This window comes from Paroedura picta, chromosome 12, assembly GCF_049243985.1.
Source record: "Paroedura picta isolate Pp20150507F chromosome 12, Ppicta_v3.0, whole genome shotgun sequence".
Classification (NCBI taxonomy): Eukaryota; Metazoa; Chordata; class Lepidosauria; order Squamata; family Gekkonidae; genus Paroedura; species Paroedura picta.
This window is the reverse complement of record NC_135380.1, coordinates 23,077,893-23,097,584: the sequence shown is the minus strand read 5'-3', so window position 1 is coordinate 23,097,584 and position 19,692 is coordinate 23,077,893. Positions and strand designations below refer to the sequence as shown.

The window sequence follows — 19,692 nt, the reverse complement described above, 5'->3', positions numbered from 1 at the left end:
TTGTTCTTTGACAGAGGTAATTGAGATAGCCATATGGAATCAACAGCCAGAATTTAATTTAACCTAGAAGAATGTGTAGTTTAATAATGCAACACTTTTACAGGGGTATCAGTTAACAAAAGGTATGTTCCCAAACCCAGTGTGGTGGCTTCTGCATTACTTAATGCTTAATTGTGCTATAACACATTGTTGTCAATTACTCACTAGTTATAAAGGCCTTGGTACACAAATTAAAGTCATTAAATGCATCAAAGTTAATACATCTGAAACAAAATGCTACACAATCAATGCAGCCAATATTATAATAGTTACATTGCAGTTACATGATTACTAGTATATGGTTTGACCCTATGCAGTATAATAACTTTGGGGCAAGCTATACATATTAGTAAACTGAGTTAACGTTCTTACAGATGACTGGTGACAAATTATTATGGCAAACTGAGGATTGTTTCATCAATACTTATGCTTGGGTTCTCCTGGCGTGCCTATGTCCATCTTTAAATAACTCTATCAACTCTCAGGTTATTATTTCATACAGAAATTAATGCCCAGAAGCACTGCGACTTGAAATTAATAAAAAGGATATAGTTTTAAAGTTATAGCCTTGTCAGAAACTGTGGAAACACATTTTCTGCATGAATTAGGCCATATAAAGTAGGGCTTCAGTTGCATCTCTATAATTATTATTTATGATTTATTTGATTTATTGCCCACCGCCCACCACTCCCTGGCTTGTGACGGGTTACATAAGTCAATAAAACCCCATAAAATCCGATTAAAACCCCAGACATAAAATCACAAATAATAACTGGCAGTAGTGTGGAGAGATACCTTGGATTTCCCTCCACCATATTGTTATAAGAATGATCATTTAAAATTAATGCCAGATTCTGGTCAAAGAGAAAGAGCCATTGTGAATACAGATAAGGATTTCAGAATCAGCAAGCAGAGTAGTGGTTATGGGTAAGCTGGGAAGGAGTTGTACTCTTCCCATGGCCCATTTTTGTACTGAGCAAGATAGCAAAATTAATCATTTTGATTAAAAAGTTTTCAGAAACTTCTTTTACTAAAAGTTGCAGTGGTATAAAAAGATGGTAGGATAGAAAAGTAGCATATTCAATTAGTGTGTTGATTGTAATAGGGTATTTATTGAATTTCAAAAATGGCACAGCACACCTGTGCAACAATAAGCTACTCTAAGATGGAAAAGATAGTTTGTCTCACCAGCCTTCAGTAATAAGCATGCTACTTTCCATCTTTGACATACTATGAAAATCAGTTAATTGCTTATAAGGGACTGGTTCTCTAAGACGTAGACAAGAAGATTTGGTGAAGGGTGCCCCTTATTTTTGTTCTGGGTTGAAGACTCTGAGCCTGTTGTAAGACTTGCTGGTGAGCAGAGCGCTTCAGTCTATGGTATTTGGCCCCTGAGTATTACCAGATCATTAGTGGATTACTTCCCAGCATGGCTGGATTGGTCAAGAACAGTGATAATGAGTGCCTGTCAGTTTTTCAGGAACAAGTGTGAACCTTTTTTCTGATGCCTTCCTTATACTTTTACCCTCAAGATAGGCACCGGGGGAAATGGTGTAAAAGCATAAGAATTCTTCAGCTATCACTGGCGCAACTTCAGCTTTCAATTCTGGTTCTGACCCTGTCAGGTTTTTTGCAGAGATCATACTTGGTTTCCCACAAACAAAAGTACTGTTTGGCAGGGATATAGAACCAAACTGGAAGCAAATAGAGTTCTACAGAAGCTGCTACGTCTGCAGTTGAATCCACGGGTTCCTGGGTGTTCTCTTCCAGTAGCTCCAGGAAATACCCAGCATGCAGCAAACGTTTTAGCTTGCTTCTGCCAGTTGTGCATGCACAAGATAAGCAAATGGCCTAATCCTATGAACGCTTTATGTGGTCAAATTCAACAGAGCTTGCTCCTATATAATTGTACACAGGTTGCTACCACTGGAACATAAATTGGAGGGGATAAGAGAGGATGATTTCCCACCCAGAAAGCACACAAAGCATGGGAAGAGTAATCCATGTACAACTAATGTGGGAATAAGCCCCATGTTACAGCAAATATGCTGTAACTGAGATTCCCCTATGTAGTCTTTTTCCTCCCTATCCTCAGACTGATGCCCATCCTGTTCATGCCACAAATGCAACACAATGACAACTTTTTATGAGGATTAAGGAATTTGAGCTCTCTAAGACTGCCTCAAGGGATCTGTCTGCATTTGTCAGGCAAGCTTGTATCCATCAGCAAAAGGCCAAGGGGCTGCAGTTCAGCAGCAGTTCCCATTACATATAGAATGCCCCAAGTTTCAATTCATAGTATGTCCAGTTAAAGGGAATCAGGTAAAGAACCATAAGGACCTTTCTCTGCCTGAGGCTGCCTAGAAAGCTGCTGCCACTGTAGCCAATACTGGGTTAAGTGTTCCAGTGGAAACAGTTTTCTGTGCTCACAATAGAATCACCAAATCTGTTGATAGGTTTGCCTTTCAATATTGTATACTGCTTAAAAACCCAAAACATTCAGAGAACTGTAGAAGTCTTATTTCATGGGGAACTGCTGCCCTCTGTTGAACATAAATGGAACAGAGGTGAGCATGAAATGAATAAAGCAGAATGTCTGAAATTTCAGTTCCTGTAGTTGCTTACGGTATGAGAGAAAGGTGGAGCAAACAATTATCGTGTGAACCAATGAGTTTGTATCTTCTGATGTTGGTTCATCACACAATTTCTGGAAATAGATCCCAAGCAAGATTTGGGTGGAATCTCTGATAACCTACAATGTAGCACCTGAATACATAGGACAGTGGGATCAGTCTCAGTTGCTGTGAGATTTGGAAATAAGAACCAACTATCATATTAAAAGGCTCTAAACAATGAAGGCAGAAAGTCTCTGCTTTATAAGCTATTTCCTGTTGTGCTGCTGTCCTCACGACTCACAGACCACTGAATTGCTTCTCTATGATAGTGATTTATTTCCAGTTCATTGGAAAGCAAAGGGAATAGATCTCCACTATAGAAAGCACTGTGCCTAGAGGCCCTACTCTACATCTTAGTCACTATCTGAAGCTCTCATCAAGTCTGAATGCAGGGCTCAGCACCAGTTGAAGGTCCGTCCCACCATGGCAAAGAAGTTCTCATTGTGCTCACTGAAGTATGTGCAGAGTTGTTCCAGCAGTAGTTCATCTATGGAAGGATGAGGTCGCCCTTTGGATTGGTCCAGACAATGCTGGTGCCCTCTGGCCTGCAAGCAGTAGAAGCCTTTCGTTTGGTTGAAGTAGAAGTTGTCTGGGCCTAGGTAAGGCTCCAGTCCTAAGAAGCGCTCTACTTGGCTCATTTCTGAGAGAGGCTCTCGGATCAAACCACCTCCATCCACTATATGAATTTGGGTCCTGGGAAAGAATTCTAACCATCGAGCCAGGTGCACAGCATAGAGGCTACGCTGCATGGCCTTATACTTGGTGTTGAGTTCTTGGCCGTTCTTCAAGAGGATCCGCTCCAAAGACTGGTAGGGCTTGGACTGTGCCTTGCGGTTGTGGAGGATCTGAGTGTAGTCTGACACAAGTCTCTCTACAGGATCCCGGACAATAAGCAGGAACTTTATAGAGCTGTCCATCGCATAGATCCTTTCTGGAGCCTTAAAGGAGGAAAAATAGCCTGGCGTCTTTTCTATAGTGATTTGCCCAGGGTGTGAAAGAGGCATCTGCTGTCTGTACCAACCCAAGCCCTTGTTGTAATTTTCATCCAGATTAAAGAAATGCATTTCTGAATCTGCAGCTGCCACTTGGGGATGCAGACTCAGCATTTCCAGAAGGGCTCTTGTGCCTCCTTTCCGTACCCCTATAATAATAGTTTGGGGTAGACGCTGTTTCCAAGCGTCACTTGGAAACTGAGAGTTGTTTCCTTCCCACTGAGTCTCCCAGCTGTGATAGCTCTTCATTTCCTCCTCTGTGTGAATTCCACATGTCTTCAGAAGCAAGAGAAGTAGGCAGGCCTTTCCCATCTCTGACGCTGTCTTGAGATGGGAAGTAGCTGAATGTGTGTTGCAGTGGATTGTGTGTGGCTCCTCTAGTGCAGATATTCCATCCCTGTGCTTGTTGTCAAGAAGCCCTTGTCACTCTTCTGGATGTAGAAGACTTTTATAAAGCCAGTTCTCCCTCTGTGGCCCACAGCTTCTTGGAGCTTTCCATTGTAATGTTACAGGAGGCCCCTGCCAGAAGAACATCCACTCACCAACAGCCTAGTTCACAGCAGAACTGAAGAAATAAGAGAAGAATATTGTGAATGGTTGCCATTTTGTTGATCCTCCAAACTTCAACTGAGGCAAGGAAATAGTTATGGGTGATCTGGGATGGTAGCTGAAGCCGACTGATGGCTATCCAGTGGTCTTCAGCATTCCCGTGACCACATTGAATTGGAAATGAGTGCATTGTATATTTCACTGAATTATTGAAATCTCTATATTAGTAATAACCATGAAATAGAGTAATGTAACCATGATAGACTGTCAAGGGTTAATGCCTAACAGTCTGAGAACCTTTGATTGGCAGGTTCCAAGCACGGAAATAAAGTATATAATTCAGTGGGGTGTTAAGAATTTGTCATTTTTGCCCTGACTTTAAAAAAGATAATAGGAGTTGGTTTTTATACCCCGCTTTTCATGACCTGAAGGAGTCTCAAAGCAGCTTACAATTGCCTTCCCTTTCCTCTCCCCACAACTGGTACCCTGTGAGGTAGGTGGGGCTGGGAAAGCTCTGACAGGACTGCTCGGTCAAAACAGCTCTATCAAGACTGTGATTGACTCAAGGTCACCCAGTTGGCTGCATTTGGAGGAGCAGGGAATCAAACCTGGCTCATCACTACCTCACACTGGCAAAATTATTGGGATGCTAAATTTGGTGGATTTTTTCTTCTTTTTCTGTTTCCCCCCCATCCTTGGTTGCAATTGCAGCAATCAGACCGCTGTGCCTACAGCTAAGGTGAGCTTTGCTATGAAGCAACAGTTAGCAACTTGAGATCTTTATCAGTGCTTATGTTTCTGTCATTTTTATTCTCAGCATAGAATTTTGATAATGGAGGGGCAGCATAGGGATTAGATGCAGTAAAGGAATAAAGTAGGAAATAAGATGTGCCAAGAAAGGTAATCCTTTCTCCATAGAGTGGACAATTCAACAAATCCAGCTGGCCATTTCAGAGGAATGGCTCTTGCCCAGCACCAAAACTTGGTGCATACCTGGGCATGTCCTTGGTTCACTGAGCCACTCCCTGCTACAGCTGGGTGGTGTCCCCTGCTGCTCTCCCAGAGAGGAGGACAACTGCAGGGATGTCGGTGCTGCTATGGGCTTCTCCAGGATGGTTCCATCTCAGAGACACCCTCCCCTCCACTCACAATACACACACTTCAGGACAACAGGAGTCTGCACTGGCTGGGAATGAAGGGGCAGGCATTGTAAAGCTTTCCCTCTCCATCTAGTAGCCTTAAGTGACATGCCCAATTTGCTGCTATATTTACCCACTTTATCCCCAGACCAGCATTGCAAATGTCGTCCCAGCAGAAGGGCTAGGTAAGGCTGCAGCTCTGAGCAGATCCCATCATAATGTCCCCCTCTCCCTCCCCACTTATTAATGCCCTTTTCCTTTTCTTCCTGCTAAACGAGACTCCAGAGGCAGAAGCCCAGGAGTCTTGCATGGGAGTCTGGCTAAATTCCTCTCCCGGGGCTGTCATGGCGTCACTTAGTGCCACACCGATGCTCTAAACAGTTGACAAACTCCGCTGCAATCCTCTGGGGCCCTTACATTTCCATGGTCATGCTTTCTCTGAGTTCCGGCAAATTTCACACTGCAGCTGCTAAGATACAGGGAAGGGGGGATACGGAGCTCCTGGATTTTTCTCAGCAAAATGCAGAATTACAACCTGGATGCTAATGACTGTGGAGCTCAACCCACTGGGAAAATGCAGCTCCTGTCCCTTCCAGTTGGGGTTTGGATGGGAGAGCTCCCCTGGTAAATTGCACCCCTGACTCGCAGCTAGCTGTCTCCCTCTACTGCTGCCTCGGAACAATTCCCAGAATCCACAAGTCAAGTTAGTCTCCTCATGTTGCCTTGTGGCTCGACCACCTGCAGCAGCCAGAATGTGCACAGCCCACCACCCGGAGCCGGTGTTGGCTCAAGGGTCATGACCTGTCTCCATTGACACCTGGCCTGAGGTATGGCTACTGAGTCTCGTCACAGGCTTTAGCTCAAAGTTGTTTTCATGAAGACCTGCCTAGCTGTAATGAGATGGATCCCTCAGGGGCTGGGAATGCTTGCCACTTCCTCACACTTGCTAATGATGGGGTATGACACCTTTGGGGGTCCCAGGGGTGGGGAGCAGGATGAGAGGCTGTCGCCAAGGTAACAGGATGCAAGGGACACAGGAGTGGAGAATGTCGTTTAGGGGAAAGCACAGCTGATGGTAGAGGCGTGGCACTCTAAAGACCAGGCACATGGGGGCTTGAGAAAATAAAATAGAAATCCCAAAAATAAGATTTATGGGTCAGGATTTTCAGGAGTAGGACAACGTGTCTTTGAGGACAGGGAGGAAAAATCTGTTGGGCAAAAACATCAGGATGCCAAGAGCTCTGCAGGTTCTGCAACAAAGCTGGAAAATGAGGGGATGGCCAGATGTGAAAGGGGGCTTTATTTGCTTTTAAGTGCTGCACAGATGTTTAGCAGGAGTTCCATGACAAATGGAACCTGCCAAGATGTGTCCCATGCACAGCCTTTGAAAGCAAAGAGAGGAAAGGGAAGGTAGAGAAAAAATGGCATATAAAAACCAACTTTTCTTCTTCCCTCCCAGTGACCATTATGGTTGTATTGTCAGCCTTCAAGCTTCCCTTGGTGTAAAAGGCAGAGGGAGGGTACTTCATCCCTCCCTCTGTCTTCATCTTTGGAGAGGGCTGTCTTCATCTTTGGAGAGGAGTTCAGTTGGGCCAGGCCTACCCATACACCCCCTAGGCCATTTGCTATCATGACATTTGCATGATTCTCCCAGGCCTGATTACTCACTATGGCTCAACAGCAGCCAGTCTATGAAAGCCAGCATAGTGCAGTGGTTAGAGTTTTAGACAAGGCCCTGGGAGACCCAAGTTCACACCCACACTCTTCCAGGGAGGCTTGTTGGGTGACTTTGCATCCATCACACAAACTCAGCCTAACCTACCTCACAGGGTTGTTGTGATAATAAAATGGAGGCAAATGATGTAAGCTGTTCTGGGTCTTTGTTGTAAAAAAAGGTGGGCTATCAATGAAATACGCACACACACACACACGCATCTTTAAACCGCTCGGGGAGCGGTATCATATTTGGTTAAGGCTGTTGTGGGCGGAGAGTGGGTGGGGCCAGTCCAGGTGGGGACCCAATTGGAAGGCATGAAGCGCCTTCCGATTGGGCCCTCACCTGGACAGGCCAGAGTTCTAGCCAGTCGGGAGGCTTCGGCGGGAGGGGGCCAGAGATGGCTTCCCCGGGCCCGCGGAGCACACCCGCAGCCTCGCAGAGGTGGTGGGTGCGTTCCGTGGGCCCCGGAGAAGCCACGGCTTCAAGGGAGGGGAGGGGGCCGGGGATGGCTTCCCCAGGCCTGCAGAGCACACCTGCCGCCTCGCAGAGAATAAATCCCAATAGAGTCGTCTCTCTTCAGTTTCAGATGTTTTAAAATTCTTTCTTCATATAAGTCCCAATGCGTTTCGCCTGCTGGCTTTGTCAAGGGACAAATTATTAGTGTTTCAAACACACTTCTTATAAGCAAATACCTGTCTCTTGGACAGAGTATAAGGTCATATTAACCGCAGCTACCACTAGCTAATGGCGTTCCAGAGGTTGAAGCAGAGCAGCAGGTCGGAGTACCTTTTCCAGGAGCATTGGCCTTCTAAAGGAGATAAATACATTGGCCCAGCAATGAGTCCCCTTTTGAAGCCAAGAGGAATGGGCCAAATGACCAACCCCTTTCCTCATATAAATTTTAAACACCCAGCCATAGGGATCATGCAATGGTCACCTCAAGGCTGGATTGTTGCAACTCGTTCTACGTGGGCCTTCCTTTATCCCTGGGCATCCCTCAAACCTTGCTCCCTTATCAAGCAACTCTGACACTCCACACACCCCAACCTAAAGCTGCTGCCCAGCTGCTGTCTAACCCTCTAACCTGATCTATTACCGAGTGCACAAAGTCCCGAGATTTGACTGCTGCTGGCCTGTTCTTGCTTATTATACCCTCTGTTCATATTGTTATACATGCTTCAAATATACAAGTTCTGCTGCTCCATGTACACTGCCTCAAGACACTGCAGATTGGGGCAGTATATAAATCAAAGCCTTCGGGGGAAGGTGGTATATAAATATATAAATATGAATGAAAGAGAGAGAGAGAGAGAGAGAGAGAGAGAGAGAGAGAGAGAGAGAGAGAGAGAGAGAGAGAGAGAGAGAGAGAGAGAGAGAAAGAAAGAAAGAAAGAAAGAAAGAAAGAAAGAAAGAAAGAAAGAAAGAAAGAAAGAACATGAATAAATAACAAAACATAAGTTTTATGTGGGATTCTGAATTAGGCAACAAGCATGATTCTACCGAGGGCGGGAGAAATTGGAGTGGTCTTTGCAATTACTGTAAGGATGAGGGGATCAGAGAGGTCTACTCTAGACTCTAATTTGCCTCTCTCATCTCTGTCTCAAAGGCAGCTGTATGAATTCTCAGCTAGCTCCTCTGTACTCTGGGACATGATTTCATTACCAGGAATTATGATTATTATTTTCCAGAGTTCTTAAAGTAATTGGGTACTATACAGGACGTACACATTTAACACACATCTCTCCCTTACAGGTATTATCTGGAGAAGAAACACACAAAGAGGGGGGGGGGAGAGAGAAGAAACAAACAGAAGAGAAATAAGATCAGTTAGAGGAAAAAAAGGAAAAAAATAAAATAGACTGTCAGAAAGAAGCCAGACAGATTTCAGGAGGTCAAAAATCCCAAGGGTAAGGTGCAACACAGGAGAACAGATGTGGTCTGGGGACAGAGGAAAGAAGTCGAGTCCACGGTGGAAATGTGGACAGATAAGAGAGAACGAATAAGGGAAGATCTAGGAAAGTCAGTAGAAGAAGTTTAAATACAAGAAAATAAAAAGAAACAATAGAGATACAGACTGACTTTCATCATGACTAGTGTCTCTATCCTGGGCTTCATGCCAAAAATCATGCCTGCCTGTAGATTAGGAGCTTCCATAGCAGATACAGTCCAGTTCCCACCGATGCAAACACTGAACTTTGCTCATGCAATAGGCACTCAGACCTTACTCTGTGCAAATGCCTCCATGCGTCTACCACTTACGACTGCAAATTCTGCCCCAAAGCCTTACCTGTCACACTGTAGGACTCCAGAATCTAGACCAGTCACTTTGCTTTCTCCAGCTGTTTTGCCTGGTGCCAGCGTCTTTGTACCGCTTCTCCTGCCCGCCCACAAGCACATGGTGCTCTCAAAGCAGTAAGTAATCCTTGCCCTACCCTCCCTCCGTGGAGAGAGAGATTATTGCAGTCTTCAGGGGAAGGTGCTGGAGAGAACAACAAGGTACGAGATGATTTGAGTCAACAAAGCACAAAGGGTGGAAAAGGGTGATTCCAGACAAGCAAATTTGTCAGGGATTGGGGAGAAGGACTAGATGGATCACTCACAATTACAGGCAACAGTGAGTGGAGCGTGTGATGCAGCAATGGGACTTTAGAGAACCTGCAGATTAGGAAGCCTTGGGTTCCAATCTCTTCTAGCCACCACGTCATTAGACAGTTTTAGACAAAGGTGGTTCCCATTTTCTATTTGCAGTTCCTTCCTTCCTGGCTCCTTATTATCCAGTCTCGGCACAAAGATCAACAATTAAGCAATACAGTTGAATGGAATTCCAGGGGGCATCCCACTTTGGGGGACCATGCCAAAAAAGGGTTGGGTAGGGGGGGATGCACCAGGCATCAGTGAATGGCCCTTTGTGGGGCACACTGTCCTTATCCCAAGGAGGCATGAAGTGGTGGTTCAAAGCTTATTTTAGGGTGCAAAGCTGTTTCACTGACAATAGCATTTGTGGTTGGATTTGAGGATAAAGAAATGAGGGAGGGAGGAAAGACCTGGGAACCAACAAACGTCATCTGTATTAGAAAAAGCATTGATCTCATAATCTCAACATCCAGACAGCGGAATTTTTAATTTTTTTTTCTTGCCCTTCCTCCACAACCTCAAGTATCAGGCATGGGCCAGTCCACAGTTATAGCCTCACAACAACCTTGTGAATTAGGCTAAACTGAGGGCCATTCCGCACAAAGTTAAAAGTGGCTATTTGGTTGCCATTTGAGAAATCGCTAGTTTAAGTAGCGAAAATTGGCCGTAACGCACAGTTGCGGTTTTTGCGGAAATTTGTCACTTTCACTTTGCGGCACTTTCGTTACCACTGAGAAAGCCACTGGTGCATTGAGCTTCATGGTGGGGTTGGAGATTTCATACGGGGTCTCCTTTTGCTAAATCCAACAACATTCTATGGCACTGATGATTAATTTAGGATCAAAATCTGATCTACCTTATAAGATTCTCATAAATAAAATAAACATAATAAATAAAATAAAAATTACTGAGATGGCACAGGGAACTAAACAAAAAGCATCTGTATCATTGGCCTGACCTGGGTGGCTCAGGTTACCCTGAACTCGTCAGATCACAGAAGCTAAGTAAGGTTGACCCCGGTTAATACTTTGATGGGAAACCCCCAAACAAGTCCAGGATCACTATGCAGAGCCAGGCAATATCAACCCCCCCTTTGAGCATCTCTTGCCTTGAAAACTCTACAGCAGGGGTAGTCAAACTGTGGCCCTCCTGATGTCCATGGACTACAATTCCCAGGAGCCCCCTGCCAGCGAACGCTGGCAGGGGGCTCCTGGGAATTGTAGTCCATGGACATCTGGAGGGCCGCAGTTTGACTACCCCTGCTCTACAGGATCACTGTAAGCCAGGTGCAACAATGGCACTTTCCAACACTATAAAAAATAACTTAAAAAAAAACAGTGCTACAGTCAAACATGCAAAGCTAAACTGTGTTAAGCATTCCTGTAAGGGATATTCAGGACTGAGCACGTCACCTCTCTGTAGCCATCTGTCTGAACAACTTGTGGACTATAAAAGGAGCCAGGCTATGTCGTAATGCTACCACAAAGCAGCTTATGCAGGACAATTTCCCAGTGGATTTTGGCCCTTGTTCATGGGGAGTGGAGATTTTCTGCCTAAAGCGCCAAATTGTCTTGGGAGAAGCATTATGAAGATGCTAGCAGCAGGTTCAACCGTAGTTCATAAGCTACTGACCTCAAACTCACCCTCCCAGAGGTGTGGACATTTCCGTAGAAGAGTGCTAAATTATTCAAGAAAAAATGATGTAAAAATTAGTGTCACAAAGACAATCTCAGTATTCCCTTGGAACATCTGCCCTTCCCCCTCCTGTGTTTTCAGCTGGTTCCCTTAAGTAGACCATCTTCTTTTGACCACCCCTTATGCTTTCATTGTGTGCTCATGGGGCATGTACTATCTCTAAAAGGATAATGCGACAGGATCTCAGATACACCCAGCTTAGCATCCCCAACTACAGACTGTCATATGCACTCAGGAAACCTACAAACAACTAAGGAAGGCATTGTTCTGAGCCAGGGATAGTCAAACTGTGGCCCTCCAGATGTCCATGAACTACAATTCCCATGAGCCCCTACCAGCGAATGCTGGCAGGGACTCATGGGAATTGTAGTTCATGGACATCTGGAAGGCCGCAGTTTGACTACCCCTGAGCTCTCCAACCTCTGAACATGGAGGTCCCATTTAGCTGCTGTGGCTGCAAAATTGCTGTTGCAAACAGACCTCCAAGCATGTACTTGAAACCATCTAAACCCAGGTCCACCACCATATTGCGACCATGAGTTCCAGAGAGTAAATTACTTAATACTAATTGCCAGGCAGAGAGATTATTTTAGTCACATACATTTTAAAATGTAAATTAAATTAATAAAGCAGGTATATTTCTATTTTAATAGGTTGTACACTATCTTGAGCCCTATGGCAGTTAAGAAATCAAATAATAAGATAATTCTGCATGCATGGTATGATGACATGCTTTCTTTTATGTAATCTAAACTGATAGCTAATCAGTTTCACTGAGTGACCTTGAGTTCTAGTATTATGGAAGAGGGAGAAGGAATCTCTGCCCTGTTTATAATTTTATAGCCTTCACCCGTGTAACATCAGGTGAGGGCTGCAGGGTTGCCTTGGGAGATTTCTGGATATCTGGGGAAGGAATTCTGCAGGGATGTGATCCTACTGCATATCATAATTTGCATGCCAAAACTGTCATTTCTTCTAGATCATACAAGAGTATGGTCTAATAATTAAAGCAAACAGAGAGAAACAGACCTATCCACTGGCAATATGATAAATAAAGAAAAATGTCCTATTTTTGTGGTTTTCCTTGTTTCTTTATTCTTTAGGACTTCTGTCAAAACTGAATCCAGGTAATCTCCATTTTCAGTTCTTTCATCAGTGACAAGTGTCAATACAGACTGGTATCTCCATACCTATGTGAGCCTGTGGCCAGTATTATACGATTAATATATATAAGGACTTGTCACTGATGAAAGAACTGAAAACGGAGATTACCTGGATTCCGTTTTGACAGAAGTCCTGAAGAATAAAGAAACAAGGAAAACCACAAAAATAGGACATTTTTCTTTATTTATCATATTGCCAGTGGATAGCTCTGTTTCTCTGATTTCTTCGAGATCAACTGATCTTTGAATTCAGGAGATCTAGGAGAAATTCAGGTTACAATTAATCTTATTGAGCCAGCTTGGTGTAGTGGTTAAGAGTGTGGACTTCTAATCTGGCAAATTAGGTTCGATTATGCACTCTCCCACATGCAGCCAACTGGGTGACCTTGGGCTCGCCCCAGCACTGATAAAGCTGTTCTGACTAGCAGTAATCTTAGGGCTCTCTCAGCCTCACCTGCCTCACCAGGTCTCTGTTGTAGGGAGAGGAAAGACTAATGTAAGCTACTTTGAGACTCCTTCGGGTAGAGAAAAGTAGCATATAAGAATAAACCCTTATTATTATTGGTTATAAAGACACAAAAGAAAACAAAGAATAGCAGAAAACTGATCTCCCCTTGTTGGCAAATACAGATACATCCCAGGAACCTGGACGAGGGGTCATCATTCCCTTTAGACAGGAGCCAGATCAAGATCCTTTTTGTTTGGCCCAGGGCAAAGCTTCACAGTCTTGAGACACCCTCAAGCACAGGGAATCTTTGTAAACTGTTTATAAAACCTTGTCTTCTCAATACCTGACACCATACTCCACTGGATGTTTTTTCCTTCAGTCCTCTGTTCTGTGAAAGACTGCTTTCAAGCCCCCCCTCCCATCACTGAATTGAGAAGCCCCCCCCTTTATACTCCAGCCCCTTGACCATTTGGGTTGCCCTGTTCTGCACCCCTTCTAGCTTTATGAGGATTTGGGGGGAAGGGGCAACTAGAATGACCCACAGTACACAGGAGTCACACCATTCATAAAAGGGCATTGCAGTGTTGGTCCTTTTATTTTCAGTTCTCCTTCTGCTTGGCTCACCCACCTGTTCCCCTTATTCACAGAGAACCGAAAGGAAGGCAAACAGACACAGAGCAGGTTTGAGCGTGGAGTCAGATGACTGTTGAAGTAGCAGGGCTGCTTCACATATGCACATGAGGCTGGTTGAGACAGGCATACCCTGTCCCTTGAGCATCGTTCCAAAGTGGTAGCCAGATTAGGTTGGAGCAGCAAAATGAAAGAGGAGTCCAGTGGCACTAACAAAATGTATTGCAGCATGAGTCTCCTTGAGTCCTTCACCTTGCTGGCTGCAACATGACATATTGACTTTTATGTGAATTTCATAGCTGAGCCCTGGCATGCACAGACAGACCTTTCTCACATGGCCAGTTGCTAAGGATTACAGGCTGTTATCAGTGCAGTCAGAAGTTCAGAGCTGACATGTTGCATTATTGGATGAGAACTTGGAAGAACTGGGTTTGTGATGGAAGCTTGCCTTGGACGTATCTCACTCTTTCAGCCTAACAGATCTCACAAAGCTGTGGTTTTGCCTGGATAAGAGAGAGGGAATGGGAAAACAATGTCAACAGCCACTACAGAATTCAGCTTCCACCTTTCCACCCCTTGACTTAAGTGGAACTGAAAAGGGACTCTGCTTAGAACTGCACTGTAAGTCTGTGTAAATTGACTATTGATAACTGGAGCATCAGGCATTGTCTTGCATGGGTGAGACCCTGCACCACATACTGATTTTGTACATTGCCTCTATGGCAGTGCTTTCCAAGGACATCAGCTCACAAGTGTGACATGGGGTACAACCAAGAGTCTCCATGAGTGTGTAAGCAAGACCACAGTGACTGAGCCACAAGCAGGCTGATTGTGCGTTTGCTCTCTGTCATATGATATAGGTAGAAATATGCATGCTCTTTTTGATGTAATGTTAGAAATACCCTGCCCTGAGTAACCCATGGTAGCCCAATCTTATTAAATCTTGGAAAGTTGGACCAGGGTGGGCCCTAACATGTGTTTGGATGGGAAACCTCCAGGGAATACCAGGCAATGGCCAACCACCACTGAATGCCTATTCCCTTGAAAACTCTATGGGGTCACCATAAGGCAGCTGGGACCAGACAGAAAGACATACCACCATGTATGCTTGACACACATCTGAGTAGGGTATGATTGGAGAAATGCATGCTGGAAGAATGCAGGCTTAAAAAAAAACAAACACATTGCAACAAATCTGCGTTGATTCGTTGCAAGAGACCCATCTAGCTGGCAGGTGGTGTCTGAGCTGGCGATTCATCGTTGCCATGCTCCCCGAGTGAAAAAAAAATCCCCCCCTGCACGGGCCTGGTTTTCAGACGAAATTAAAGGGAGCTAGCAAACTGGGCTGTGTTGTGCTTGGTGACTTGAGGCGAGCTTTAAAGCAGCTCTGTGTTGGGACTGCAGCCGGAGAAGCCTCGCTGGGTGAATGAAGGCTCACTGGCTCGTTGCTCTCCGCTCGCTCTGAGAAAAAAAAATGGCGATCGCTGCGCTAGAAGATCAGAGGAGAGAGCCAGGGGGAGGGACTTTGCTGAAACCACAACAATGGTAATGCACAGAACTTTTGTGCTAGTGTTGCAGATTGGTTGCAAGAGTGTAGCGCTTTTCAGAGGGTGAATCCACTTTTTGGGATTTTTGGGATTTCCCTTTAAGCGCTACAACGCTTTTAGCTGATCGTTTGCAGGAGTATGGCAGATTGTGTGCGAAATTAGTAGTGATTACAATTTGCCACACTCCTGCTACTTTGAACTCGTGCGGAATGGCCCTAGGAGATAATGTAGCCTGACACTTTGGAGAAACACCAGCAGACTATCCAATGAGATGTCAGTGTCCCCCCATGACTCTCTCCTCTCCAAGATCCCACAGGATTGGCCATCATGGAATCACAAGTATGTTTGGACAGGTACTACTCTGAAGGCTGAACTGGTCGACATTTGTGATGCATTTACAAAGTTAACTCAAAGAGTGCACCCCTTCAAATAAATGCAATCTTTATTCAATCCTGAAATTTAGAGTTGGGGGGGGGGGATAGTTACACATATCACTTCCCATTCTGACCCCACTGGCTCAGCATTCTGGCACCATCCCCAATTCCTACCACCCTTCCATTCCCCTGAAGAGGAAACTTAAGCATTATAATACCAACGGCATAAAGTCACCTGTTCTACCAGACTCAGCTGTGGCATTGACTACAAGTTCAACACTGTCTTAAAAATTAAGGCCTCCCTCCCCACCACACTTCTGTATCTCGGGTTAGAGCAGGGGTAGTCAACCTGTGGTCTGCTAGATGTTCATGGACTACAATTCCCATGAGCCCCTGCCAGGGGCTCATGGGAATTGTAGTCCATGAACATTTGGAGGACCACAGGTTGACTACCCCTGGGCTAGAGGACAAGACTCCCGGTGCCCAGCAGTTCTGCAGCTTCTATCAGGAGACAAAAATGTTGGTAGTTTTTTTTAGTCCATACTAAAATCCATCTAAACCAGCCCAAATAACAAAGCAAGGTATAAGCTTTGGAATTCTCCAGAACTACTTATCAGGCTTAGAATTATAGAGTTTGAAGGGATCTCCAGGGTCATCTAGTCCAGGCCCCTGCACAATGCAGGAACTCACAACTACTTGATTGAAGAGTCCTGGAGAATCCAGAACCTTGCATAATGTGCTGTGTTGGTTAATAAATGTTAATGCAGGAATGTTGTTCTCCTCTTGGATCCTACGCTCAGGCCAGAAACAGAGGAGCCTTGATTATGAATGCACCCTTGAAACACCCTTGACTGCACAGAACAAGCAACACACAGCAAAAGAAAAAAAAATTAAAGTGGTGCTTACTAGTAATTGGCTTTAAGTTAAAAAGTTCTCTTTTTAAAGTCACAACAAACTGTTCCTCAGGCCAGAGAAAAATGAAGTTAGCAAATTCAATGAGGTATTGTTAAACTGATGTTTACCTAACCATGTCTCCTGTCTGGCAGGGCAAAGGAGCAGGAAGTTAATAAAAGCCAAAAGCAGATTACAGAGACAGACTCTGGTGGTATGATTCGAGCTGCAAAAAGACAAAGCAGTTGTTCAAAAGATGCATTCCTCTCCCAGCTGCCATCAGTAAAAACATGCATTTAATTTTAGCATCGTTCGGGCCTTGCAGAATCCCAAAGCAGAGGAAAACTGAGGTTGTAAATACCCTCCATCTATCGGCAGTCATCCGCAGACACTTTAAGGTTTCTGTACTAGCAGTGGAATAACTTGTAGCTGTGCTAAGTAGTGGATGGAATATCTGAGTATCTGTGCCATGTTATTTTTTCTCCCAGCTCCCAAGTGGATTGCTATCTCGATAAAATGTGTACGAGAATTCTCCCACACCTGATGCCCTGATCCCCATAGATCATCTCACCCCTATGGTGATTCATTCACAAAGTCCATATGGCAGACATGGTCTCAGGGGTCTCAGTCAAACTGCAGCCCTCCAGATGTCCATGGACTACAATTCCCATGAGCTGCTGCCAGTGTTCGCTTCCCCTGGTCTAGAGCGAGACCTTTGCTCCATCAACGGGCTCCCACCAAAAAAAAAAAAAAAGGCCACTGAATCCTTCCTTCAGCAGGCAGGGACAAACACAGAGAAGAGTCTGTTCTGATCAAACAAGTGGCGGTGATCTTTCGAGTATTTTAGCATTCGCAGTGGAACATACCCTGTGAGCTTTTAACCAAATGCACAAGACATAAATCAATACCTGCAATGAATTCTCTTATTGGCTTGTTGCATTTTTCTCTTCCTCCAGCAGTTCTCACCAGAAATAACATGGGTTATGAATTTGGTTCCAAGTTGCAAACACCCAAATGATTGCCCAGGTTCTCACGTCTGCCAGAATGCCCGTGCGGACAGCAGTCTGAGAGAAACCCAAAGGAAGGAGGACCAAAGCAGACTCCACCCAGGATAAGATCTGCTCATCCACCACCTGTTTTAAATAACAGTTTTTTTTTATAGGCCGTTTCCCTCTACTAGGAGTCTCAAAGCTGCTTACAATCCCCTTTCCTTTTCCTCTCCCTGCAACATATACTCTGTGAGGTAGGTGGGGATGAGAGAACTCTGACAGAACTGCTGTTGAGAACAGCTCTCTCAGTTCTGTGACGAGCCCACGGTCACACAACTGGCTGCATGCGGAGGAGCGGGGAATCAAACCCAGACTGAAGAGTCTCTTTTCCCTGCTGGTTCCAGTTTCCTACTGAGACCAACACCCCTCAAAGCACATCAAGCAGACTTCCTGTCCCCTCTGCACAGACACTAGGGGCATTCCCCCCACCCCTTGAAGGAAGTGTACTGAACTCTGGCTGACCCAGCAGAGAACTTGCTTCCCGATTTCCCCTTCCTCCTGGCTGTGCAAAACACTTCTGTATCCATCAAGGCAACAGTGTCGTAAAAAAGCCCTTTGCCTCCATCCCATTATCTTGAGCGAGCACTGCCATAAATAATCTATTTGGGAAGAGGGGGGTGGGTTATGTCAAAGAGCCCTGGGCACAGGGTCACAGCAGCTGCCACCATGAAATATTCAAGACCCCCCTTGCAGCCCCTGCAGAAGGAGAGTGGCAAACACTTATTGGATCTGACTGGGCAGATGCCCCAGCGGAGGGGTGGTGGTGGAGGAGATGGCAGCTTCACTCACGGAAATGGCTCCGCCACTGAGGCAGCCAGTCACGCAACGATGCAACATTTTGGGCAAACTTTAGCAGGAATGGGCAGAGGTAACTGCAGCTTTGAGGGAGATGCAACTTCCAGGAAGAATTCTCCAACACATCTGCAGCTCCACTCTCTACTTCCTGCTCTGTTGACAACACTGTACCTGGTGAGAAGACTGAGGCAAGGAGCTGTACCTGCTGTCCTGCAACTTCCGTACTGAGCAGGGGGAAGCACCATAAACATCTCTCTCCCCATGCCTGGAGCTGCCTGGCTACAGGAGACAAGAGCAGAGATGTTTCTGCATAGGGCCCTCTTTGAGGGTAGCTAGCAGCAGAGGTACAAACTTAACCAAATGCCCTTACAGCTTTTCCCCATAACTGTGAATTCACATGTACCGGAGAAAACAGCAGCGCATATGCAAGTCTACCAATGGGGAGAGTACATGAAATGTTGTTCATTCGCTCACGGCATCTGCCATATTTGTCTGCAACTTCTTTGCACATGCATAGTGGATTCTATAGGCAGATTAAGGATAGATGGCTCTTCCTTTTGAATGTCATGTTGGACAAATATGGAGCAGGGCCTGATATGGAGCAGGGAAAAATTGGTAAGTCTATAAAACTGGGGGGGGGGAGGAGATCTAACCCTTACCAGGAGGGGGTTAAGTCCAGAGATACCCAATACTTTGAAACAAATGATACAGGGATGGTTCCTTGCCCAGGTGTCTGCTGGCCAAAGTAATCCCCTCCTCCTCATTCTCTGTTCACAACTGAGTCCCATTTATCACTGCAGTAGTCACTTGTGCTTCAGGAAACAAGTTCTGCAACCTCCCATCCCTCACTTCAGAAAGGACTAATCCAATTTTTCAAAGTGATTTGTGTTTTCACCACATCCAAGCTCCACTTTGGGTCAAAATGTTGTGATCTAAGAACTTAATAAAAAGGTAAGACACCATGAATGGGGGTGGGGTGGGGGGCAAGCCCCAGCTGTGACAGAGAAGTGAAACATAATTGTTATTTTCTTCTTTGTAAAGTTTCTGTGCTTTGGACAGCTGGATGATATAGCTTAGGATTTCTGCCTTTCACCTGAAGAGCGTTACCAACTGAACTCCCACCTATTCTATAACAGCAGCTGAATGCACAGGGACTCTGCCTGGATGAAAGTCAATGAACCCTGGCTTACAATCAGCTTCCCCTTCCTCAGTTCTGACTGGCAGCAACTCCCAGGCACAACCTTGCAACCCAAGACAGCTTTGAACCAGAGTGCCAACAATGTCCCATTTGCAGGAACTGACTCTCTGTAGCTCACTCTTGGGCTTGGCAGAGATATAGAAAGGTGAGAGTAACC

General features: G+C 45.2%; 1 protein-coding gene across 3 annotated transcripts; it reads right to left on the bottom strand.

Moving 5' to 3' along the window:
* Positions 1-34: 34 nt before the first annotated feature.
* LOC143822056 (heparan sulfate glucosamine 3-O-sulfotransferase 1-like) lies at positions 35-19,610 on the bottom strand. 3 transcript variants are annotated; one of them, XM_077306659.1, is made up of 5 exons: positions 16,625-19,610; positions 14,007-14,184; positions 11,378-11,423; positions 9,399-9,590; positions 35-4,271 (listed from the first exon to the last, which is right to left on the bottom strand). In XM_077306659.1, the coding sequence occupies exon 5, from the start codon at positions 4,016-4,018 to the stop codon at positions 3,110-3,112; it is 909 nt and encodes a 302-aa protein (XP_077162774.1). In that variant the 5' UTR covers positions 4,019-4,271; positions 9,399-9,590; positions 11,378-11,423; positions 14,007-14,184; positions 16,625-19,610; the 3' UTR covers positions 35-3,109. The 3 variants fall into 3 exon arrangements, with proteins under 3 accessions (XP_077162774.1, XP_077162775.1, XP_077162776.1); XM_077306660.1 differs by lacking the exon at positions 16,625-19,610 and having other exon boundaries at positions 14,007-14,251; XM_077306661.1 differs by lacking the exons at positions 14,007-14,184; positions 16,625-19,610 and adding an exon at positions 13,680-13,778.
* Between the last annotated feature and the right edge of the window lie 82 nt (positions 19,611-19,692).